The sequence below is a fragment of the Athene noctua genome, chromosome 26 (genome assembly GCF_965140245.1).
Source record: "Athene noctua chromosome 26, bAthNoc1.hap1.1, whole genome shotgun sequence".
Lineage (NCBI taxonomy): Eukaryota > Metazoa > Chordata > Aves > Strigiformes > Strigidae > Athene > Athene noctua.
The window spans coordinates 7,771,031-7,794,695 of NC_134062.1; the positions used below are offsets into that span (position 1 = coordinate 7,771,031).

General features: G+C 53.0%; 3 protein-coding genes across 13 annotated transcripts; 1 reads left to right on the top strand and 2 right to left on the bottom strand.

The window, feature by feature from the left end:
• Positions 1-55: 55 nt before the first annotated feature.
• Positions 56-5,000, bottom strand: TIRAP (TIR domain containing adaptor protein). Of its 4 annotated transcripts, XM_074927455.1 has the most exons (7): positions 4,903-4,990; positions 4,422-4,546; positions 2,635-2,728; positions 2,116-2,209; positions 1,819-1,873; positions 923-1,528; positions 56-605 (listed from the first exon to the last, which is right to left on the bottom strand). In XM_074927455.1, exons 4-7 carry the CDS (start codon positions 2,185-2,187, stop codon positions 562-564), a joined length of 777 nt encoding a protein of 258 aa, XP_074783556.1. In that variant the 5' UTR covers positions 2,188-2,209; positions 2,635-2,728; positions 4,422-4,546; positions 4,903-4,990; the 3' UTR covers positions 56-561. The 4 variants fall into 4 exon arrangements, with proteins under 4 accessions (XP_074783556.1, XP_074783557.1, XP_074783555.1 ...); XM_074927456.1 differs by having other exon boundaries at positions 2,142-2,209; positions 4,432-5,000; XM_074927454.1 differs by having other exon boundaries at positions 4,432-5,000.
• Positions 5,001-5,187: 187 nt separating this feature from the next.
• Positions 5,188-16,698, top strand: FAM118B (family with sequence similarity 118 member B). 6 transcript variants are annotated; one of them, XM_074927203.1, is made up of 9 exons: positions 5,188-5,272; positions 5,654-5,699; positions 9,801-9,878; positions 11,795-12,213; positions 13,192-13,419; positions 14,704-14,832; positions 15,222-15,507; positions 16,098-16,157; positions 16,241-16,698. In XM_074927203.1, exons 3-9 carry the CDS (start codon positions 9,851-9,853, stop codon positions 16,252-16,254), a joined length of 1,164 nt encoding a protein of 387 aa, XP_074783304.1. In that variant the 5' UTR covers positions 5,188-5,272; positions 5,654-5,699; positions 9,801-9,850; the 3' UTR covers positions 16,255-16,698. The 6 variants fall into 6 exon arrangements, with proteins under 6 accessions (XP_074783304.1, XP_074783310.1, XP_074783307.1 ...); XM_074927209.1 differs by having other exon boundaries at positions 15,303-15,507; XM_074927206.1 differs by having other exon boundaries at positions 11,862-12,213.
• Positions 16,699-16,823: 125 nt separating this feature from the next.
• On the bottom strand, positions 16,824-23,577 carry SRPRA (SRP receptor subunit alpha). Of its 3 annotated transcripts, XM_074927201.1 has the most exons (15): positions 23,396-23,577; positions 22,958-23,041; positions 21,621-21,784; positions 21,351-21,511; positions 21,067-21,220; positions 20,467-20,630; positions 20,251-20,258; positions 20,085-20,167; positions 19,786-19,904; positions 19,445-19,531; positions 19,186-19,358; positions 18,653-18,866; positions 18,414-18,577; positions 18,183-18,281; positions 16,824-17,857 (listed from the first exon to the last, which is right to left on the bottom strand). In XM_074927201.1, the coding sequence occupies exons 1-15, from the start codon at positions 23,519-23,521 to the stop codon at positions 17,729-17,731; spliced, it is 1,929 nt and encodes a 642-aa protein (XP_074783302.1). In that variant the 5' UTR covers positions 23,522-23,577; the 3' UTR covers positions 16,824-17,728. The 3 variants fall into 3 exon arrangements, with proteins under 3 accessions (XP_074783302.1, XP_074783303.1, XP_074783301.1); XM_074927202.1 differs by lacking the exon at positions 22,958-23,041; XM_074927200.1 differs by lacking the exon at positions 20,251-20,258 and having other exon boundaries at positions 20,085-20,191; positions 20,477-20,630.
• Positions 23,578-23,665: the final 88 nt, after the last annotated feature.

Consider the following 23,665-nt stretch of genomic DNA (forward strand, 5'->3'; position numbering starts at 1 on the left):
TTCCTGACGACGCAGAAGCCCGCAAGCCAGGGGAATTAAAAGAGAAACCAAAACCAAAATTTAAAACTTCTGTATTTTCATAGTCCCAACAAACTTGTGCAAACACTCAGCCAGCACGTGCCCCTCCTTTTCTTGCCTGAAGTCCAACACCACAGGGCAAGGCACCATGTCAGCTTCCTGGGGGTCCAGAGGGGTCTGAGGCCCCAGGGAGGGGGGACACACACACACCCCACCATAAGAAGCTTCAAAGACCCCCAGACCCACCTGGCATCAGGGTTTAGTGTTTGTGATGAGCCATGGGGACCTGCTGCTGGAGGACATCCCCAACCCCACCGAGGGGATTTTGGCCACCTTTGGTGGTACCATTGCCAGGACGCAGCAGGCTCCCCGCGGCTGTACCCCCATGGGTGTGGGAACTTTTCCCCCCAGCCACCTCCGGCTCCCAGGCCTGGCCAGAGCAGCTCAGCTTCGCCCCCGAGGTCCGTGGGCATACGGCTGCATCTGGATCCAGTGGTGGCAGCACCAGAATGCCCAAAAAGACACCCCATCCTGCTCCTGGCACTACTCAGTCGAGCTTGTGGAGCTCCGGCACAGCTCCTGTAAGTCTGCGGAGGCAGCAGAGGAGACCCATTAGCAGCCAATTCAACTAAAAACCAATTATTTCACAGAATCATCTGGGTTGGAAAAGCCCTTGAAGCTCCTCCAGTCCAACCATGAACCTCACCCTGACCGTTCCCAACTCCCCCAGATCCCTCAGCGCTGGCTCAGCCCGACTCTTCAACCCCCCCAGGGATGGGGACTCCCCCCCTGCCCTGGGCAGCCCATTCCAACGCCCAACAGCCCCTTCTGCACAGAAATACTTCCTTATTTAAATAAATTTAAGGAGTCCAGCCCCTTCCCATGATTTCCAGGGCACACTCACAGCGCAAGATGGTGTCTCTGATCTGCCGGAAGCTGTTCTCCTTCAGCGCCATGTAGATGTAGTAGAGGTTTCGCAGCTCCTTGGGATAATCCTTCCGATCCACATCCTTCAACACTGGGATGGTGCGTCCGTGGGCCATGGGAGCTTCAGCCAATGCTTGATGCATCTGGTACTTGCACCAAGGATCCTGGAGGAAGCCAGGGGTGATAAGCATGACCCAGCAGTGGCTGTTCTGCACAGCGTCGCACAGTTCTGTCACCACCGCACTTCCCGGTGCCGCGTCCCGCAGTTGGAGGAAGCAACGGAAGCTTTCGGGTTGACCCTCCAGGTAGGACACCAGCTCCTCCACCAGCTCCAGGTCAGCCTCGCTGTGGCAGATGCAGACGTCATAGCTCTTGGCCCACCGGGCGCTGCCCGAGGCGTTAATGACCGACAATGAGACCGGTGACAGGCGAACAGACCTGGCCAGGCTCATCTCGGAAGAGGAGCTGGAGCCTGTGGCAGAGGATGAGGAAGATGAAGGCGAGGATGAAGCAGAGTGGCCGGCATTGAGGCTGCTCTCCGACGAGCTGGGCTTGGGCTTGTGTAGGAGCCGCCTAAACCAGCCTGGGGAGTCAGAGAGACCACGGTGAGGTTTCGGAGGCTCAGCACCCCACCCCGGGCTTCCCAAGGGGCTTATGCAGCATCACCAGCTCACAGCAGGACACCTCCAGATGGAGAAAGCTGGCCAAGACCTCACCCTGACCACCCAAAAACCACTCCAGACCCTAAAACCTTGGCTACTGCATCATGACCAACAGTTTGCAGGTGTGTTTCAGTGGGGAGGGGATGCCAGTGAAGGAGGAGACAGAGCCAGAGGCTTTATCCTGCCCAGCACCGACCAAACCCACACTCACCGGCCATAGTGGGCAGCGCGTTGCTCAGCCGCCAATTGCCAGCACGAAATCTCTCCTGTCAGCATAAAAAAAAAAAAAGAAATTAGGCAAGCAGGAACCAGCCCTGTAGTAGGTCTCAGCCCCAGGAGCTCAGTGGGGTTTATTCCAAGGACACACAGCTCTGGGGTGCTTGTCTGCAACCCAAAAAATCACCCCCGGCAGAGTTTTCCACATCTGCCTCCCCAAAATTTGCTAGGAAGGAGAGTTTTGACCTCAAGCAGGGCTGGAAGCAGCAGCTCAAGCAGCCCTCCTGCCTACCTTTTCTGTCTGCCGGAGATACACACCTGCAGCGAGTGAGGCTGAGAGCCAACAGGCAGGAGACCCCCTCATTCCCAGCAGCAGGGAAAGGATCCTGCGGAAGGAGAAGGGATCAGCAGGGATCACTGGAGATCTACCAGCTGCTGTGCAAATTAAAGATGGATGGGGTGATGCCCACCCTGGCATCAGGCTCCCAGCAGAGTTTGGGGTGCCCAGACCCTCCTTGAGGGTATCCAGGAGCGACAAGAGGGGAAACGAGCCCCAGGAGCGCATGTGACTGCTGGTTTTCCACTGCTTGCATCACCTCTTCCGAAATAAAACACCCCAAGTCACACTGAAGCCTTTGCCCTACTCCGAAAACGGCACAGGACCGTGGTAAGCATCGGCCAAACCCCGTCGCACCCACAGAAACCACAGTGCCCAAGCAAGCCACTGCCTCATGATAGCAAAAAGCTTGAGTGTGGCTTGAACGACAAGCAGGGATGGTGAAGCGTGGGGGGAAATTTGGGGTACACCTACCTGGGATGCAGGAGTCAGGCACTAGAGCAGGGAAAGCATCAGCTCCCCCCCCCCCCCCCCGGGTTTGCCAAGGAGGAAGATGTTCCAGGATCACCTAGGTGGGAAAGAAAAGGTAGGATACACCACATTCACTCTGGAGCCTAATGGGATCCACAGAGAATGACAAGGCTGATTCATCCTTACAGCTTCCCCAACTGGGAGCAGCTTCCAACGGAGTAGCCCTGGGGTGGAGGGAAGGACAGGGCACCCACCAGCTTCCACAGGGACAGAGCAGAGGAGCTGCCCCGTCCCTCCGCTGCCTCCCGCTCCCCGAGGCCCCCCCGCGGCTGCCGGCAGGTCCGGGCTCCGCGTGGGCATGCGGAAGTGCTGGTAGGGGAAGTCGGCGGTGAACCTGTGGGCCTGGGAAGCCAGCCCTCCCCTGGGGCCTCCCTCCCACATCCGCCACCGGCCAGACGCTGTCGCCGGCCGGTCATCGCCATGCCCAGCCCTCACCAGCAAGCCCAGACCTGTTTCCCTCCCCCGGGGGGGAGGCGGGGAGTCCCACACCCCGTACAACACAGAGGGGGTGCCTGGCCCCATCCCTTGGGGTATAGGGAATCCAGCGCCAGTGCCAAGCATGTCCTTCCCTCTCCCACACCAGAGTCCTCGCCCTGAACAGCAGCAAAGCCCCCCCTGACCTACAAGTGCCTGAGGAGCCTCCCACCATCCCTCAGACCCCTGGAGAAGCTGGTGCTGGTGCTCACACAGAAGCACCTCCAGAGTAAGGACAGTGTGAATTTGCTGACCCAGTTTCATGCTCCATCCCACATGTCCCTCACTGTTCACCCTGGAACAGAGTGATGGCTGTCACACCCCCACCATGCATGGGTGCAGGGCCCCCACCTTGGAGGAGCTGGGCTCAACGTGCTCATAGAGAGGACAGTGAGTGTTTGGTGCCCTTCACCCTAATTTCAGGGCTGCTTTGCCTCCCTGCATCCCAAAATATGCACCCCTTCATTCAAATCTTGGCATGTAGTTTTGAGAAGCCCAAGATGGAGCCCACTCCACTGAGCCCCATCACCACCATCCTCAGCCCCTACCTCAAATTCAGCTGCCTGTTGGTCGACACCTTCTGGTGGGGGCAGGACAAGGTCTACCAGGGGTAAGGCAACATTTTTGGGGTGGGGGACAGAGGGGGAGCCAGGACCTGGCATAAGGGGTGGGGGGCTGGAGAAGACAGGGGCCACCCTAGCCAAAGGACTTGATCCTGCCTTCACCAGCACTCCTGGCCCAAGCTCCTTCCACACCCAGGTGCCACCCCAGCTGCCTTCCTCTCCAGGCACTGAGCAGTAGCCACCGGCCAGCCCCTCTGTGGCCAAATCACAAAGCAAGAAGCCCAAGGCCGAGCAGCACTGAGCCCCATGAGGACCCCCAAGCAGCTGCCAGCTGTAAGCCAGGCACCACTTCTGTGTTTTGACCCATTTCACTCAGTTGCCTCACATTAATCCCTTCCCCTCTCCCACCCTGAGACCAGTGACTCTGCTGCTGTCACCACCCCCAAAAAAAAAAATCAACTCCCCACCCAAGGATGTGCCCCAAAGGAGGGCGAGTCACCCACTCGTGTGAGTCAGCCCCACCCGGAAACCCCAGAGCTGCTGGACCATTCCCCAAGAGGGTGAACACAGCCCCACACACCCGAGCCCCTGAGAGGCAACACCCCAGTGGATCAACCTCCACCTTAACAATAATATAATCATTATTAAAGAGAGTTGAGTAATTAAGAAAACACAGCTTGATTCATAACGTGCCTTGACCCACCAGCAGCAGCACCACGTTGAAATCCTCCGGCAGCACAAACACATTTTGGCTACAGTGTCACCAGGCCGGTCATCACAGGGAAGCCTGTCGCTTACTCGATTGCCTGCAGAAAGTACTAGGAAACGTTGGAGGAGAGGCTGAGCACAAGGCAGGGTCAAAGCCAGTCCCAGAACGGTGTTCAGGTGAGAAAGTCGGGCTACTTTTGCCTCTAAATACACCCATCATCAACACGCTTCATTTACGGTGCTAATGAAAAACGACACGCAGCTAGCCTGAAAGCCAGAGAACAGCTACTCTTCCTGAAAAGCTCTAAATATACTCAAACTCCTCTGCAGAGATGCCTGAAAGCATTACGGCAGGCAGCCAGGGCCAGCACTGCTCTCACTACCTCACAGGGCTGGAGACGCCTCACACAGACACGAACCCAAGCGGAGAGGCAGCTCGCGGAAGAAAAATCCCCCGATACAGTACCCAGAACACCCACAGGCCTGCAGCAGCGCCCGCGAACAGACGGCGCCGATGCCCCGGACTCACACCGCAACCCGACAGGCACCCGCCCCGCAACGCCCGCCGCACACGGCCCGCGAGTGCCAGGCGCATGCGCCCGCCCCTTTTATAGCCCCGCCAAGCATCGCGAGAGCAGCGGCGAATTCTCGCGCAAGTGCCCGGCGGGAGGCGATCCTCCCGCCTCTTCCGCTGACCAGCCAATGGGAGCGGGGAGCGGAAGGGGGCGGGCCAATCCCTGCCGGTCGCGCCGCCAGGCGGGCGGGCGGGGCTCGAGGCGCCTGCGCGGGGCGCGGCGGCCGGGCGTCTCCTCATGGGGCCGGGCGCGCGGCGCCAGGTGCGTGCGGGAGCGGGAGCGGGAGCGCGGGGGTCGTTGCCGTGGCGACGATGGGCCGGGGTCGCGCGCACGCTGCGGGAAAGCGGCCGCCATGAGGGGAGCCCCGAGGGCCGCCGTGGCGGCGGGGAGCGGCGGGGCCGTTCGTCGTCCCCCCCCACCCCGGAGGGGGCTGTGGGGCCGCCCCAGGGGGCGAGGGAGCCTTATGGCGGCGGGAGGTGCTGGGGCCCGGGCTCACTCAGCGGCGCCCGTCTGTGACACCCCCCGCGCCCACGCTCTCTTGAAAAGTCATTTTCTTAGACGTTCCCCCCGCCCCCCTCACCGAGAAGGAGCCTCGGCCTCCTCTCTGCCCTCTGAAATACTGTGTTCTTGCTTTTCCCTCAGGTTTAGTGTGAGAGGGGGCGAGGAGGGGGCGCAGCGGAGAGGAAAGGTAAGGCCTCCAGGCGCCGGGCATCCCTGAAGGTGTGACACACGCACACACCCCCCCTCCCCAGCAGCATGTCCGGCCCGGTTTGCTTTCCAGAAACGCTCTCAGAAAGCCAGCCTTGCATGCAGAAATACCTGACTGAGGGCCCTCCCGCAGCCTCGTCTGCTGGGTCTTAAATCAGGTAGACAGCCTGTGTCTGAATGCATTGGCCTGGCTCCCGTGTGAGCTTGTCGGGATACAGACCTCTTCCAGGCTTTGCTGTGTCACTCCCTCTCCTTTCTTATGAAGCTAGTGGGAGCCCGAAGCACGTGGAGAATCACAGCATTAAATAAAAACCTCTGCTGTATTTTAACTCGTGTCTGAGCAGGCTGAATCTTGTGTTTCTAACGGCGGCGCAAATGGAAGCAGGGTGTTTTCCTGGCGCTGCCAGTCCCCGCTATTCCTGAAGCCTGTTCCTTTCTAGGATGGTTTTGACAAGCTGTGCGGGCCTGCTCCAATTTTGACTCCCACGTGGAGGGACAGAGCTTGGGAATTGGCCAGGGATGACTCATTAATATCCTTTCAGATTCTTCAATCTGAAACATGGCAGGTTTTAAACTATAACATGACGTTTTGTCTTATCCCAACTTCTTAAAGCCACTTAACTTTAAAAAGGAGATCTGAATTACGTCCTCACTGGTGGTAGTTCTTCCCAGCAGTCAAAGAAGCTAAAAATAATTGATGAGCGATGAATTTGTGCTTGCTTCTTTATATAATTTGAGGGGGCTGTGCCAGAGGAGCCCCTCTTCCAGCACTGAGCTGGACGCATGCGGTTTTTACTTTGCTTAAATTTTGCGTTCAGGTCTAGTGTGCAGGTGTGGTTTTATTTGTGCATTAGCTGCTGAGCTGGGAGACAGTCAGAGAGCGTCCGCAGTGACTTCCCCATCTCCTTTGGGGATGAGTCGGTGGAGAAAACATCTCAATTTTCCACGGTGGTTCTGCAGGTCGGGGTCTGACGTTGACTGAGCGGTGTAGTCATGTTTCGCAGCGTTACGGCAAGGTTTTTGCAAATATACTCTTTGTGTGAGCGTCAGCATTGCTTTAATATATGCATTGTTTAGGTGCTTGGTTTTAGCTGGGATATATCTTTGTATTTTGGGTGTTTTTGCAGCTGGATGCGTCTTCTTTATATTACATATGGAATTGTCATGATTAGGTTTATTCAGCGTTGGCAACTTGGGCGTCATTTAAAGGCAATAGTCCCTTGTTGAAATCTCTACCTCAAAGGCTTTAGGATAAATTAATTGATTTCTTCAGTGTGGAGGAGAAAGGAGAACTCCGCAAATCTATGCAGGGAGCATAGTGCCAATAATAAAGGTGATGAGAGACCACACTGTGACAGAACCCGGCGGCCAAGCCAGAAACCTGCGGAGCTTGATGTTTACGCTCTCTCCAACTCCTTATAGTCTAAATAGCTGGAAAGTTCCCAGTATCTTGAGGAGGAAGATGGGAGAGACACTTATTATCTTGTAAGTGCCCGTTGTTCCCTCTCCTTCATGGCATCTGCAGCGGCGGTGTGGCCAGGGTCCCCTTGGTGTTTTTTTTTTTTCCCTGCAGGGGTGGTGCCATGTTTTGAGGTAATGCTATTTAATTTTGGTGACCCTGACTGTGCCGGCTTGTTCTGTCCCGCTGGAGAGCAGAGATTCTCCCCAAGCCTAAAATCTGGAGGTTTGTTTCTTGACTGAATCTCTGAGACTTGTTCTTAACTGAAATAAGAACTTTTTTGGGGTCAAGCAAAGCCTAGACATTATTGGGTTTGTTCCTTTTTGGCTACCTGCATTAAATAGAAATGAAGATTGAAATTTGTGATACTAGACAACCATCTTTTGGTAACGATAATTATAAAAGGTGGTTTTCCTAAGTTCAGAATTACTTTTGAAATGCCCTTCATGGTTTAAAGTCACCTAAAAATCAGACTGATGTCTCCATTTCTGCTATTTAAAGTAACACGAATGTGTAGGACGAGGAAAACAGGAGCAGTGCTCAGGCAAGTGAACAAGCTAAACAGGGGAAGGCCTAAGTAGGAGTTTATAAACAGGCTTGATATTTGAGACTTAGCAAGTAATTCGCAACCTAAAGCTAATATAAACTTAAATTAGATCTGTAAATGAAGCCGGTGGAGAAAGTGGGGAAGGTTTTACCTTTGGCTGTTAGGTGTGCTGCCTTGGAAGGAGTTGAGGGCAGACCTGGGAGCAGTGGCAGCTCAGCATGTTGCTTTACACAAACTTCCTTCTTCCATATTCCAGTTAACAAAGGCTACATGCTTTAGTCCCTAGCTCGCCTGGGGTGCCTTTGCACCATTAATTAAGATTTGGTTGGCTTTCTGGAAGCAGCCTGCTCTTCCAGAAGAATCAGCTAATCCGAAAGGAGAGATCTTACCCTACTGGAAAGGAAAAAAAGAGGGATTTTTTTTTTCCCCTTGATGATTTCCATCCTGACTGTGCTTGGCTGTGTTCCCTCAAGGCGAGTGTGATGTTACCGCCTGACTGATCATGTGTCCGACACGTCCTCCTGCCTCCCCGAGAGTCACCGCTTTGGAGTGGGTGGTTTTTCTGCTGGTTTAACTCCCCAGAACGGTTCACCCCGTGGCCTGATGGTTGCAGGCGTTCGGCAGGGGGTGGGGAGGGCGTGAAGCTGCAGAGGTTTGTTGTCAGAATAGCATCGAAGTGCTCGACGGCGGGTTGGAGAAACGGGGTACAACGTTCCAGCAGGTGTGTGGTGCAGGAGGCTCAGCGTTGCACCGAGGGTGTAAAACCAGGAGGTGCAGGCAGTTGGCTGGAGCCTGGTTCCTTGCTTCCTAAATGCGTTTGAAACTTTTGTCTGAATTGGGGCTCTACAGTAAAATAAATCTGATTATTTGAGGTAGTGGGGAGCATATGCTAAGCAGTGTTTCAGGAGGCAGGTTGTGAAGACCAGCTCTTGAGGTGTTACAATATTATTATATTAGTGTTATAATGATATGTTATTATTTTAATGATAATTCTAAAGTTTTCAGGAGTGGTCAGAAATGAAAGGCTGGCAAGCCCACTGTACCTGAGCGTCTGTGAGAGTTGGTCTGCCCTGTTTTCGTCACCCAGCATGGGGAAAGATAACAGTTATCTAGATTATTGGGACAATAAATGATCCCTGACAACATTTGTAGCACAGCCGAGGTTTCACACCTGTAAGAGTTGTCCTGTGGATCCTCTGTCAGTGCTGCTGCTTTGCTGCAGTGAAGCAGTCGCAGGTATCTCATTTGTAAAACACGCTCAGAGCTCACTGAGGCTGTGAAACCTGTGAAAAAAACTGTGATTTTGGGCCAGCAGCTCTTGCACAGCGTTTCCTTTTGGAAAAGCCTGCCAGAATTTTTGCTGGACTCTTCATTACAATTGGCAAGAAAAAAATGGATAAGGGTGAGCAGTTCTGTCTGCTTTCTTTCCCTTTTAATAGTCTGATTTTGGAGAAGCAGAGAGGGGGAGAGGACAGTGTGCTGGCAGACCTTTTGTATTCTATATCTCAGGCTGTTGAAAGAGTTCGCAGACATAAAACTTCATTTCCACAGACTTCAAGGTCATATTCCCCTGCCTGTAGTCGTATGGCGGGCTGGATAAGCCTTCTGTCATCACCAGAGAATTCAATGCTCTCAGTGGCTTTTTGTAGAACAAAAAAATTCTTGTCTTTCTTCCCTCCCGCTGTTTCCCAAGCAGCAGGTTTGCTAACAGGCATCGCCTTGGAAGCGGGGAGCTCCCAGATAATGGGCTCTCGGGCAAAGATGAACGGCCGAGAGGAAACGAAGGGACGGGCAAGCAGGGGTCTGCCAGTGGCGACTGCAACCCGGTTTTACAAAACAGCCCCAGGATTTTATTGAGCTTCGTTGTAAAGGAAGTTAAGGAGGTGGATGAGAGCCGTGGGGCAAAGTACAGAAACAAAAAAGTGCAATTCTCAGCCTGAAGGTGATCTCATAAAGATAACAAACCCCAGTATTTATCTGCCTGTGAAAAGCTGCCTCGACAAAAGCCTGTGGTCTGTTCCACGTCGTGTTGCGTACATGTAGTGACTTTGCTTGTGGTGATTTGTCTACTGTAGAAACTGGATGGCTTCTACCGTGAGCCTGGGTAAAGAAACATTGTTGGAAGATGGAATACCACCTGCAAAAAAGCCCAGGTAAATTTAATTATACTCCAGTGAATGTCTTCTAATAAGAGCTTTTTCTGTAACCTTGCATTGTTCTTTAAAGAGCACGACACTCGGCGCCAAGCCCCAGCGGTCCTTTCGGTTGCTGATCCAAGAAAGGCGCGGGGTCTCTAGTTGGTGTTCCTGCTGTGCGTGGAACAAAGGCCTTAAGACTGTACTTTGCTGCTGGCTTTTTTTAACCCCTAAGCCAGGTTGCACGGAAAGCTGTTTTTTACTGTGCTGTCTCCACGGTTTTAGCTCAGATCCTGTCCACACGTAGGGCCACGTCAGATGTGGTGGGCATGCTCCTTCGCTTGAGTTGGACAGCAGTTCCCAGGAGGACGGGCTATTACTCAAATCCCTGTGATTTTGCTGCATATAAATTCCGCTCTGGAAGCTCCCCATACTAATAAGTAGGTTGTCTTGCAGTTCTCCAAGCAGGGACGTGAGCATGATGCTACCTTGGGGCATACCCACCCTTCTGTCCATCCTGCATTGGGACTGTGGCTGCTGCAACAGCACGGGCTCAGAAATTAAGGCATTGCTGTCTGCAAACGAGCAGCTAATTCATCTAGGGAGTTGTCTTCCACTGATCTGATTTATTAGAGTTATGGAGGGCTGGAGAATAGTTTCTGTGAGGGAACTGTGGTCTCAAGGTTGACCCAGTGACTGTGTGATGAGCAAAAGAGAGGTTGGGACATTATTGTTTCCTTGCTCTGGGATATCAGGGTAGAAATGCATTTATCAGTGTGGGAACAGAATGCCTCTTTCAGAGATGTCGCACAGGATGTTAAGACTAACATATTTGTTATTATTTTGGATTTCAGTCCCTAGGTTGTGTTTTTATACTAGTAGCTCATTAGCATGAATACTAATTTATTCTTTGTGGGTGAGGTTTGCAGTCCCAAAATTAAAACTTGTTTATCTCCTCTAACAGAAAAGACCTCCTCAAGAAAAGGGTTAACTCATCTGTTTTCATAGGCAGTAATAGAGGGAAGGCAAAGCTCCATCTGTGTGGTATCGGTTTCCTTTCCCCTCCTCGCAAAATATCACATGTTTGCAGATAAAAAACATTCCTTCCAAATGAGCTGCCTCCCCGGGCTGCTGCTTCCATCCTCTGGGAAGCCACAGCTGGTCTCCTGCTTCAGAAAAGCAGCTTGACACCAGGCGAGGCATGATGAGGAGAAGCCCATCTACTTAATAAATAATAAACATCAAATTTGAAAGCACTGTGCAGGTAGAAAGCTAGGAGATAAGGAAGAGGCGAGGAGGAGGACGGAGAATACAGCCATGCAGCTCTTCCCTGAGACTCTTCATATCATCTGGGCTTCCAAAAGGTTGGCCTCAAGCATCCCGCTCATGTTGCAGGCATAACAGGGAAGGGATTTCTGGTACAACGTCCCACTGAGGGGGCTTCTCCACAGAGAGGGGCTGGCGGGTGGGAAGGTCCTCTCCAGGGCAGAGCTGGGAGGAAGCCTCCGCTTCCTTCCTTTTGTGCTGGGCTACATGGGGCTGCTGCCTTCAGGCCCCCGGTTGGCACCTTATTTAAACCTGGAGCAGTCACGGTTGTGTTTAGTCCCTGCGCGGGGGCCTGACGCGTGCTTTGTCTCGGGACATGTAGAGTGTGTATGTGTCTGCAGCCACGATAACGTACTCCATATGGCTCACCGCACCATATCCACTGTCTCCAGCCCTTCTGCTAGCTTGCAGTTAACTATTATTAACAAGACCTCCCTTATTCCAAACTTTAATTTAATTAGTTTTGCTTCAGAAGTATTCCTGGGCGGTACTGTCTTCCCCAGTAACCGTCTGGGTAACAGACTCGATTGCCAAATGCGTTGTAATTATGTATGTTGTAATTGTGGTCATTTGTGATTTGCTCCTTGGAGCTGTGTGCTGTCTTTAAGGGGTGCTGAGCTGCTCTGCTCATCCTCTATCAGAGGACCCTGATGGACACGTTGACTCAAAATTTAGGCAGAAGATACCTCCCTTGTCCTCCATCTGCATGTTCCACAGCCTGAGACATCCTTCCATCTACGACAGTACCAGCTGTGCTACTTTCTGCTCTTGCAGGAAGCTGTTGCCAAGCCTCAAAACCAAGAAGCCTCAGGAACTTGTTCTGGTGATCGGGACAGGAATCAGCGCAGCAGTTGCTCCCCAGGTCCCAGCGCTGAAGTCATGGAAGGGGTTAATCCAGGCCCTCCTGGATGCTGCTATTGACTTTGATCTCCTGGAAGATGAAGAGAGCAAACGGTTTCAAAAGTGTCTCCATGAAGACAAGAACTTGGTTCACCTTGCCCATGACCTTATCCAGAAGCTGTCTCCGGTGAGTCTGCCAAGCCAACAGCATCTTGTCTTGGGTCAGCACTGGTGTGGCCAGCAGGAGCAGGGAGGTGACAGTCCCCCTGTGCTCTGCACTGGTGAGGCCACACCTGGAGGTTGTGTCTGGGTTTGGGCACCTCAATCCGAGAGAGATCTGGAGGGGCTGGAGCGAGGGCAGAGGAGGGCAACGAGGCTGGGGAAGGGCTGGAGAATCAATCCTGTGAGGAGGCAGGGAAGGAGCTGGGAGTGTTCAGTGTGAGGAGGAGGAGGCTGAGGGGAGCCCTCATCCCTCTCTGCAGCTCCTGACAGGACATTGCAGAGAGGCTGGGGCTGGGCTCTGCTCCCAGGGGATCAGGGACAGGACAAGAGGGAACGGCTGGAAACTGCCCCAGGGGAGGGTCAGGCTGGGCAGGAGGAGAAAATGTTTCCCAGACAGAGTGGTCAGAGAGTGGAACAGGCTGCCCAGGGAGGGGGGAGTCCCCATCCCTGGGGGGGTTTAAGGGCCGTTGGGATGAGCTGTGGGGGGATGTGGGGTAGGGGAGAACCTGTAGAGTTGGGCTGAGGGTTGGACTGGGTGATTCCGAGGGGCTTTTCCAACCTGAGTGATCCTGTGATTCTGCTTGCATCGCTGCACAGAAATATTTGAGACCCCACCCTGAGTGTAGGGTTTGGCTTTTGGAAGTAGCTAAATTTGGTTCTCCAGGGTGCCCCCATCTCCCAACGATTCCTCTTTCCACAAGGAACCCCAAGTGCAGTTACTGTGCCGTGTTCCTGAGGCATAAATCTGCTGTAAACACCAGCTTTTGGGCATCTCTGGGGTATGCTGGGGGGGAGGACAGTAAGTGCTCTGTGTTTGTCTTGCAAGGCCCTAAGAGCTTTGCAAAAGTCTTGGAGAAACCTGTGGGTAGTTTTTCATCGAGTTGTTTGACACAAAGCATTAAAAGAAGCCCGGCTGTGATCTTAATCTGTCTCCCCTTCTCAGCGCACAAGCAACGTTCGCTCAACGTTTTTCAAAGACTGTTTATACGAGGTGTTTGATGACTTGGAATCTAAAATGGAAGATTCTGGGAAGCAGCTGCTTCAGTCTGTGCTTCACTTAATGGAAAATGGGGCGCTTGTGTTAACCACAAACTTTGATAACCTGCTGGAACTGTACGCAGCACACCAGGGGAAGCATCTGGAGTCTCTTGACCTGACTGATGAAAAGAAGGTAAACACTGATGATTTTTTGTTTTTCTCAGGGCTGAGCTGGGACAACGCAGGACAGTGGTGGCCGCGGGATGTGCCCTCACACCTGTGTAAGGGGGTTGTACTGTTCGTAGTAATTTAAACGGTGTTAGACAAACTCCAAGCAGAGGCTCTGACCATTTGGGGCAGTGAGCAGAGGAATGAAGACAAGTGCTTGTTTCTGAGACGCTGTGCTTGCTGCCTGACGTCCGTTGCTCAGGAGGAGCCCTTAAGCCTGGTATTTCTTTGATCTCTGTCCTTCTGGCTTCAACTTCTGGCTTGGCCTCGCTGAAGTACCACAAGCCTCTCTTCCACATAAGGCTTGGGTTGCCGTTTCTAACCAACATGGGAAGCTCCATGCGAGACACAAAGCTGACCTTTCTATTTTTAGAACGTGCTGCGGAGCACTTTTTGTGACAGAGCGTTTTCGGGGCTGTAGCCTTCAAGGCTTCCCTCATGCCCCGTGTCCTTTTTCTGAAATGGCTGGATGGCTCCTGCTGGGTCGCTCTCTGTATTCTGGCTTCTTCTGCCCTGCTTTTGTCTCTGTGGCCGCTCGCTGCATGCAAGCTTCCCTCCTTTTGCCCCACTTCTTCAGTCAGGGAGAAAAACAGACTGTGAAACCCTGAGCTCTTCACCACCTACCCACCTCATCTTCCCGTTGTGGGTTTTACTGCTGGGGAGCATCTTGTCCTTCTGTTTGCTTGTTAAACAAACGCCATGTGTAGGTGCCGTGCAGTACTTGGTCTCTTCGTTCTGACACATTTCTGTGCTTCACATTTCCTGCATGACCTCTTAATCTACATGGCTGGAAGTACTTACAGTGTTACAAATAAGCAGTCTAATTACTGCAAGCTTAAATGAGCTAAGGTCTGCAGGAGTAAACAGAGAGCCTCGGAAGTGGCTTTCTGAAATGAAGGTCAGCTGTTGAGCTCCCTCAGAGCTTCCCAGAGCCTAGAGGGGCCAAGAAATAAAACTTTGTGGGCTTGAGAAACACACAATATTTATAGAGCTTTTCCCCTTTTTCTGCCAAGTCCGTTGTATTGATTCGGTCTCTTCCCGTCGCGTTTGCCATTCAGCTGAAGCGTTGGCCCAAACAAGCGCCGTGGGCTGTGATGTAGAGGCCGATGGACTCATGACCTCTCGAGGAGACGAGAAAGAAGCTGCCTCTTTGAACCACTTCCCCAAAATGGTATCTTTTGACAGCCCCGTGGAAGGAAGCACAAATGATGCACTTGATAACATTTCTGGAGGGGTTTGTTTTGCGCAGGTGCTGGAGTGGGCACAAGAGAAGAGGAAGCTTAGCGTCCTGCACATCCACGGCGTTTACACCAACCCCAGCGGCATAGTGCTCCACCCAGCCGGGTACCAGAACGTGCTGCGCAACACGGAGGTTATGGTGAGGCAGCCCTGCCTTCTCTCTGCGGGGTGTACAGTGGGGTCCCCCACGTTGTGTCTGTGTGTCTCCCACTTCCCTGGCAAGCCCCTACATTAACCGTAGGCTCAGCTGAGTTTAAAGACCAAATTTAAAAGATGTAAGCCATAGGCTCGGCTGAGTTTAGAGACTGAGCTTCACGCAGGGTGGTGGGACAGTCCTTAATTTTTGTGAAATAGAAGAGGAGGGATGGATTCTCCAGCCCGCTAAGCTGCAAAAACACCTCACCACACTTGTGTTGAGGATGACTACACATTGGCACTCCTGCAGAGCCTCATCAGGCAGATGCTGTCTCTTGTGCCTTGTGAAGATAAAATTTGCCTTGACTAAGAACATCTTTCCCTTTTTTAAAGCGAGAGATTCAGAAGCTGTATGAAAATAAGTCATTCCTGTTCTTGGGCTGTGGTTGGACTGTTGATGACACCACGTTTCAGGCCCTGTTTTTAGAGGCTGTGAAGCACAAGTCAGACCTGGAGCACTTCATGCTCGTACGGAGGGGAGATGTGGACGAGTTCAAGAAGCTCCGTGAGAACATGCTGGACAAAGGGATTAAAGTGATTTCCTATGGAGATGAATACACAGACTTGCCCGAGTACTTTGAGAGGCTGACAAGCGAGATTGCCACACGGGGCCGAGCAGGTACAGGGGTCAGGGGCTGTGTGGGGCGGCCGCCTGCGTGCATCCACCATCTTAGGGATCCTGTCACACACAACCCGGTTCTTGACTGTCACTGTGTCCTTTGGAGCATAGGCAGCATTAATAGCCCCTCTTTATGCTTTATTATTCCTTAAGCTTTTTTTTCCTTCAAAAAAAATCACCAGCATAGCTCAATTTGGGGTTTACTTTTACAAAATCGCTGTACGTTCTTACAGTTTAAACAGCTCTGCTGCTTCCCACACTTCCAAACGTTATTTTTAACATGCAGCTGCAATTATTCCCTTTCTAGCGAAACGGTGTTTCAGTCTCGCTGACCATTGTGCTTCTTAGCTTGAGCTAATGCTTTAACAACCGAGAGATCTCACTTGTAAATCACAAAAAATGGGGGAAAGAAGTGAGTTTGCTAGCCAGAGCCTTGCTGGCACATGTCAAACCCAGCCAGGAAGGCCTGACTTGTGTGAAAGTGCCGCACACAGGCTGGAGGCAGTGCGCTGAGCACAGCGCTGAGCGCTGGCAGGGGATCCTCTCAGGGCCACCTCTCCACCTGGCTGCTGCTCTCCGCTCTCTCCTAGGTGTGCCTAAGGAGGGACAACACCTCAACGGCTCCGCTGCTGCCCGCCCCGAGGTAAAAGGTAAGATTCTCCCGAACTAAGCAAGCTTCGCCTCTTTCTCGCCCCTCTCAGCAACCTCTCAGGAGGGTTTTACTTTCCTGCAGGATGCAGCACTTGAGCATCAGCCTGAGCCCAGAACCTGTGCCACAGCGCGGGACTCCCTAGGACAGGCCTAAGCCTGAGCTGGCAGCTCTCAGGGAGGCCTGCGTGGTTTAAGGCCAGCCTAAGGGAGGAGCGAAGCCCACTGGTGTCGAGCTGCTGCCCACACGCACCGAGCCGAGCCACTCTGGGCAGGAAACAGGCCGGGGCAGAGCCTGATGCCTGGGTTAACATAGTAATTGTCTTTTTATCAAGGTTGCGCACGCCTGGGGAGCGTGGGCTCCCCAAGGGAGCTGCAGCCTCCTCTAATTTCATACTTAGTGCTTTTGTATTCTGTACTTCCAATTAAAAACATGAAACTTGAGCTTTTTTTTTTTACTTGAAGCTCTAGTTTTTTAGTCCTGTCTTTATACTGTACAGTATTTTGTATGTTGAAGCTCATATTAAAGGCCTGTTCACTCAACTTTTGGCTGGTGTGTGACTTACACGCCCTCTCAAACACCTTACAGAGGCAGGAGTTTGTCTCCCCAGCTCAAGGAGGAAATAGGTCCTGGCTGGAGGCAAGTTATTTATACACGGAGAACAAATTATGAAGTTTATTTTATATAAATTATGTCTCTTAGCAGACAGCATTCAATTTATTGCACTATAGCACATCTGCGATACAGAGCTACAAGACATTGTAAGAGAGTTTTGTATTATTCAGTGTAGCACTTCAGACCGGGATCAAGAGGCACTCAAAGGGGGGAAGAAAGGGTGCAGGAAAGCAGCAAGCAGCCACCATTATCTTCCAGTATTTTTTTTTTTTTCCTTTTACTAACAAATAACGCTGCGGCCAGCAGGCAGGAGAGGTAGGGGCACACTGCCTTCCTTCTCTGGCCATGATGAGCGCTACCTGGCTGCCGCAGCTCTCCCAACTCCCGCCCCAAAACAGGGGTCCAGGTACCCTGCTCCAGAGTCCTTGGTGACAACAGAAACAGGGACCTTTAAGGCAATTTAGCATCTCCCCTCCAGCCCAGCGCAGGCCGTCGCCATTTTTGGTTTATCAGCTTGGGTAGAGCTGCCAATAGCAGCGACGTTAACAGCCAGATTTTCTACTGCAGCACCGATCCTGCTCACCCCTGGCAAAAGTCACCCCTGCGTCCTCCCTAAGCTGGTCTAAAAATCAAAAGCAGCTCAAAACAAAAACACCTTCAAACCCCCCAAAAAGCACAGCAGGTCCTTGCGCTGCCCAACCCCCCCACCCCCCCTGCTGTGCCGCACAAACAATACAAAGCTCTGGGTTCAGCCTCCCCGTGAGGGAGCCTGCATCACTTAAAACAGAATGAAGGAACCCAGGGGAAGGGGGTTTACTGGATAAAAGGGGTTTTATCCATAAAAAGAAGTCCCCCTCCCACCAGTATCCCTTCATTCTGTTCCACACTACACGGGAAAGACTAGTTGGTAACAGGGTAAAGCATGTTCTTCTCTGCAAAACAGCGATTTGGTGGGTTTTAGGCCTTCATGAGCGCTGCGACCACGGCCTTGGCATTAAGGCTTCGCAGATCACAGTAAGTTTGTCCGGTACCAACAAAAACAATGGGTTTGCTCGTGATGTAGGTCATGGAGATGGCGGCGCCCACCTGCCCGGGACAAGAAGTGACCATTAGCCTGAGAATCCTGCGCTTCCCCCGCAGGGGAACGTGTGGAAAAGCTCAAATATTCAACCTCCTCTGACTTTTCAATCCGTACGGTCCCTGCAGTTACACCAAGAGACCCCATGGCCCCATTTTCCACACGTACAGAAATGGGGCTGTGAAATTTTGTTTAAATGGCTCAAAATGCAAGCGCAACGCAGGGGATGGCATCAGGGACAGCGCAGAAGTGGCCTGCATTTGGTCATTTCCGTCTCTCCCCTCTGGTCTCCAAGGGGAAGCTCCACCAGAACCATCTCAAGGGCCTCCTTACCTTGTCGTCAATGGTATCGAACTTGGTGAGGACAATCCCATCGATGAGCCGCGGTGTCTGCGCCATGGAGTGATCAGCCAGGGCCTTGTTGAACTTGACCTGAGGGAAAGAACAGGTCCAAGAAACACATCTGTGATGCTACCGCTGTTCAAATCTCCACCAAAACCTGCCAAAGTGGGTTTTTTCTCCCCCCCGCCTCGCTGCCCTCAATCTTTCAGCCTCAACACTCACCAGCTGATCCACAGCTTCATTTCCCACCAGCGCTTCCCCAACAAACAGAACCAGGTCGGGAGCATTGACAGCAATGAGTTTGGCCAACGCCGTCATCAAGGGAGCATTGTCCTGCATGCGGCCCGCTGTGTCCACCAGGACCACGTCAAAGCCCTGGTTCCGAGCTGTCAGACGAGGAAAAAACCTTTAAGATGACGCTCCCCTGAAACGGCATCTCCCAGCACCAGTTTTCCACCTACCGTAGGAGATGGCCTCCATGGCGATGCCCGCAGCGTCCTTGCCGTAGCCCTTCTCATAGAGCTGCACCATCGTCCGCCCGCCGTGCCTCTCCGGAGGGTGCAGGGTGTTGAGGCGACGGGTGTGAGTGCGGAGCTGCTCCACTGCTCCTGCGCGGAAGGTGTCACAGGCGGCGATGAGGACGCTGAAACCATTCTCGATGAGCCAGAACGAGATCTGTAAGTAGCAGGGGCGGGGAGAAAGAAAAGGGGCGGGGAGAAAGAAAAGGGGCGGGGAGAAAGAAAAGGGGCGGGGAGAAAGAAAAGGGGCGGGGAGAAAGAAAAGGGGCGGGGAGAAAGAAAAGGGGCGGGGAGAAAGAAAAGGGGCGGGGAGAAAGAAAAGGGGCGGGGAGAAAGAAAAGGGGCGGGGAGAAAGAAAAGGGGCGGGGAGAAAGAAAAGGGGCGGGGAGAAAGAAAAAAAAAAGAAAAAAGCCCCACTAGCAGCCACAGTCCAACCTCAGCACTGGTCCCAGAGAGCCAGGAGGATTGTGTCCCACCTTGGCCAGGTTCGTGGACTTCCCAACACCGTTGACGCCGCAGAAAGTGACCACGTAGGGTCGGTGATGGCGCTGGGCATCCATGATGTCACGGAGGACGTCCACGCGGCGCTGGGGCTGCAGGATCTGCACCAGGGCTTCCTGCAGGGCCTGCTTCACCGTCGAGGTCACCGCTGGGAAGGAGATAGAAGAACCCTGTGACTCTTGGGGAATGCTCCCGAGCCCCAAAATGCAAGCAGGAAGCCACGTGGCCACTTACTGGTGAACGTTCCCATCACCTTCCCTTCCAGTTTCTTAGCCACCGACTCACAGAGCTGGACTGCAATCTCAGCTGCCACATTTTTTGCTTCGAGAAAGAGATGAAGAGAGGGGAATTAGCCCTGATGGGGAGGTTACCAAAGCCAGATGCTGGCGTCAAGGCAAGGACAGAGACAGTGTGCACGATCCCCCCACTTCTGCCTTGCTGTCAAGGGCTCCCCAGAGGCAAGACAGGAACCCACCACACCCCGTGGGCAAGAATCCAACCCACAGGTGCTACCCCACACTGGGAGCACAGGGAACCCCCTCAAACTAACCCGCTCCCAGCGGATCCAGACATACCGATCAAGTGATCCTTCATCTTCTCCAGGACGGGGTCCATGTCCTCTCTTGTCAAGCTCTTGGAGCCCACCAGGCCTTTCAGCATGCCAAACATGCCCCCCAGGCCACCCTTCTTCGCGCTGCGGAGAAGCAGAGGAGTTAAAGTTTGAGGAGGAAGCTGCACAGGGCATGCAACAGCCAGATGTAAGTAGAGTCCATCACACACCAGTCTGTCCCCAACTGCACTACTGGTTAGACTGGAAGATTAGTTATGGGAAATCAAGAAGCCTGCAGCAAGCAAGCGCTGCAGGAGCCTCTACCTGGGCTTTGAAGGGTTCTGAATAACCTTCTCCTCTTCAGCTTCATCATCGCTCTCATACTCAAGGTCATAGAGGCGACCGGGCTCCCGATTTCGATCCCCCAGGGCCTGCGACGAGGCGAAAAAAACACACCTTGAAAATCATCCCCTGCTTACCGCCATCCCACCCTGCCCGCTTTCGCGGTCACAGGCAGCGACAAGAGTTATTGTCAGCAGCAGAAGCAGCTCCACGGAGACCTCTGCTGCAGGTTCACCCTGTCTACCACCAGAAAATATCCTTTAGGCAGCAGCTTTATGGGCTGGGCGCTGCGATCCTCGTTTCCGGGTTCGCGACGCCCAGCTGATCCCAGAACAATACAGGAAAGCAGACAGGATGACCTGACTTTTCCTTACTGTATCAGGGTCAAATTCCTCCACGGGACAAGCCTCCGCGCTTCCGTTGGTAGCAGAGTTACTGTAATCGAGTACTTTGGCATTAGAGTTCCCCAGATCCCACACTCGGGGCTTCTTTCCCTTCTCCTTCTGTGCCTCAGGCTTTGGAGATTTGCTGAAATTGAAAAACAGAAACACATGGTGTTCAGTAGAGTGAAGCAGCAACAATCACCTCCTTAGAAGGTGCAAAAATTAAAAGCCCAGATTACCCAAACAGGCAGAAATAAAGGCTAAACCTGGCTGATTGAGTCTTCAGAGTTTATTTATCTGAACTTTAACCCTGTATCAGACCTCGAGCCAGGCACTGATACACCGCTGCCCTTTGCTCACTGCAGGAAAGCCTCACTAAAATGAGGTCTAGACCTCTCTCAGGCACATGCTGGGTTTCCCAGGGAAGGGATCAGGCTCTATTACCCCTCCAGTGTGCCCTCTCCTAGTCTTTCCAGCAAGCAAGGAAATAAGGTCCAGGAAAGCAAGGTTTGACTTCCAGGGGACACTGAAGAAAGGCAGGACTCAGCCACGGGTAGACTGATTGCATCCTTGTTACCCACCTGGACTTCTCCCCTGCTTTCATGTGTCTCTTGAAGAATTCCTCCCGGTTCTTTTGCAGGATTTCATCCTTGGTCAGTTCCTCCCTGTCACCGGCCGTGGAGAGCTGCTTGTCACCCGCAGATGCTTTACCAGGCGCCGCAACAGCTTCAGTTCCTGACAGAAAGAGCCCCGACACCAGCTCAGACCAGCCTCTGGGTGCTACGAGAGGACTGGGAAAACAGGCTGGGACATGGAGCTCTGGAATATTTATTTTTCCCCCCTTGTATCTTTCCCAGCAACTCACCCTCTTTTTTAGAACCTTTGTTCTTCTTGTTCTTGACTTTCTCCTTTGGTTTCTCCCCTCGGGTTTCTATCATACACTTGACAGTCTTCTGGGACTTGAGAGACTGCTCAAACGTCTTCATTACCGTGGGAGCTCGGACTTTACTGCTCTCCTCTGCATCCCTGCGGGGAAGTGGCCCGTTAGCCTGAATTCCAGCTCTGCCCCTCCCTCCTCCCCATCTATCTCTGTTCTAAATGGAAACTTGAGAGAAAAAAAATCAGGCTCTGCTACCGGAGAAGGCGCATGAAGTCATCTTTAAAATCAAAGGTGCCATTTAGGAGGCCCAGGGTGCCTTTCTGCTGGAACTCATTGCGATATTTGTCTCTGAACTCCTTATGAACGTCGTCTATCAACTTGTCAACGTAGGTTAGAGTCAGGATCTTCTGAAACCCCACCTGCAAAAAAATGTTGCTTTTTCAGCTAATTGAATCACTGCATCTAGCTGGCAAGGAAGCAAAAACCTCTCCACTTGATACTTTTAATTCTTTAATTTTGGCAGGCTTCAGGTTATGTTTTTCAGTCCGAGTTTCCAAGCTTTTAATGCGCTCTCAAGAAGGAAAAAAAAATAATGGCGCAACCCAGAGCTTCACTTTAAAAGGCGACGCCAATAAAAATGGGTTGACTGTTTCATGGCAACAAAGACATGTAGTGAAAGACCAGAAAAGCATTTTGCTTATCTTTAGGTACACAACGAAGGTTGTGCAGATTTACAGAGATAAGGTACGGTACGGGGAGACTGAAAAGGAGAGCATTAAAATATTTGCTCAAGTAAAAGGGGTGACACGTTTCTAACTGTTTAAAAATAGATCTGGTCAAAGTAAAAAGTTTGATTAGGATGTGGCAGCCTGCAGGGCTTCTCTTTGAGGCTTAATGAGTTTTAATCCTATCACAGATGATTAAACTGCTACTGCAGCAGTGTGTGACCAAGAGACACCCACATCCACCCACCGAGCTCCCCCGGGGAGGAGCACACAGGAGCGGGCAGCCTGGCTATGCTGGGATCGCCGCTCGACCCCAGGAGACTCCTCTGGAGCCAGATACAGCGAGACCTATGTTGTACCTCCTCACCCCCAAAAAAACCCACAGCCAGAAGGAGCTAACCCAGTAATGGGAGTCAAGGGAGTCAACCTACGCAATTAAAGCATCTACTTGCTTAAACCACAACAAGCTGATAATTGCTCTCGGTTTTCAGAACAGATTAGCACTAATATGCGGGCCATTTTTCCTCACTAGAGGCTGATGGGCCCCAGTTTCCCCACGTGAACAGGGGCAGCTGCTGGCACAGGGAGGAGGAAGAAAGCAACGTGCCAGGAAAGGCCTTCACGCTCTCAACACACAAGCTGCCCGTTTTCCCAAGCAGCATCGATGAAGCCTCCTCGCCAGGTCAGCTGCTGCTCTCTGGGAGGTTTTGGGAAGGCAAGGGAAAGCCTCACCCCTTCGGGAAGGCATTAAACAGCTTTTTTCCAGCCAATTCACAAAGTAGCACCCCCCTCTTCTGGAGCAACACCCCTCCCTCGAGGTTTTAGGGCACGCCGGGGGGCTGAAGGGCCACCCCAGGGGTCACTTACCACAAACACCAGCTCAAACTGGTTGTCCAGTTTGTACTTAAGTGTGAGGGCTTCATGGGTGAAGGAGTTGTTGCCGCCTCGCTCCTAGGGGGAAAGAACCGTTGGAAGAGGGTTGCCAACAGTGAAGAGACCCTCCTCCCATAATCCTCGTCCCCCCCACCCCCCTGGGCTGGTGGTCTCATCCTTCCCCTCCAAATGGGTCAGTTGTCGCCCCTCAGGCAGGTGGTCCCAGCCGCCCCCCCCCATCCCAAGTAGATGGTCTGAAGCACGTCCCCTCCCTCAGGTATGTGGGTCCACCCATTCCCCAGTTCCCAGGGGGGTGACCCCCACCCAACAGCGTCTGTGTCCCCCCCGCCGCAGCAGATGGTCCCGCCCAATCGCCGTGTGTGTGTGTGTGTGTGTGTGTGTGTGTCCCGTCCCCCCCCGCCCCGCGCGGACCTGAAGGAGGACGGAGCGGATGAGGGCGTTGACGGGAGCGGTGGCGGCGGCGGCTGGCCCGCGGACGCCCTGGAAGCACCAGAGGACGAGGCCGCCCTTGCTGAAGATGGTGAAAAAGTCGAGCATGGCGGCGGCGGCGCCGGGCCCGGCTCCGCGCACACGTCGCACTGCTCCCCCGCGCTTCCGCCGGAAGTTCCGCCTCACCGCGCGCACCCATTGGCGGAGAAGACGGAAGGGGGCGGGACGGCGGCGGGCGAATGACGGGAAGGG

What these genes read in the sequence shown, in the direction of transcription:
- TIRAP (XM_074927454.1), bottom strand. Translation starts at nt 2,187, where the DNA reads ATGAGGGGGTCTCCTGCCTGTTGGCTCTCAGCCTCACTCGCTGCAGGT. An exon ending in ATCTCCGGCAGACAGAAAAG is followed by an intron (nt 1,874 to 2,115) that starts GTAGGCAGGAGG and finishes TTATGCTGACAG; the next exon opens with GAGAGATTTCGTGCTGGCAA. An exon ending in CAGAGACACCATCTTGCGCT is followed by an intron (nt 606 to 922) that starts GTGAGTGTGCCC and finishes CTGCCTCCGCAG; the next exon opens with ACTTACAGGAGCTGTGCCGG.
- FAM118B (XM_074927203.1), top strand. Translation starts at nt 9,851, where the DNA reads ATGGAATACCACCTGCAAAAAAGCCCAG. An exon ending in CCACCTGCAAAAAAGCCCAG is followed by an intron (nt 9,879 to 11,794) that starts GTAAATTTAATT and finishes GCTGTCTTTAAG; the next exon opens with GGGTGCTGAGCTGCTCTGCT. An exon ending in TGCCACACGGGGCCGAGCAG is followed by an intron (nt 15,508 to 16,097) that starts GTACAGGGGTCA and finishes GCTCTCTCCTAG; the next exon opens with GTGTGCCTAAGGAGGGACAA.
- SRPRA (XM_074927200.1), bottom strand. Translation starts at nt 23,521, where the DNA reads ATGCTCGACTTTTTCACCATCTTCAGCAAGGGCGGCCTCGTCCTCTGG. An exon ending in TCCGCTCCGTCCTCCTTCAG is followed by an intron (nt 23,042 to 23,395) that starts GTCCGCGCGGGG and finishes CTTTCCCCCTAG; the next exon opens with GAGCGAGGCGGCAACAACTC. An exon ending in CAGAACCCTTCAAAGCCCAG is followed by an intron (nt 19,905 to 20,084) that starts GTAGAGGCTCCT and finishes GCTTCTCCGCAG; the next exon opens with CGCGAAGAAGGGTGGCCTGG.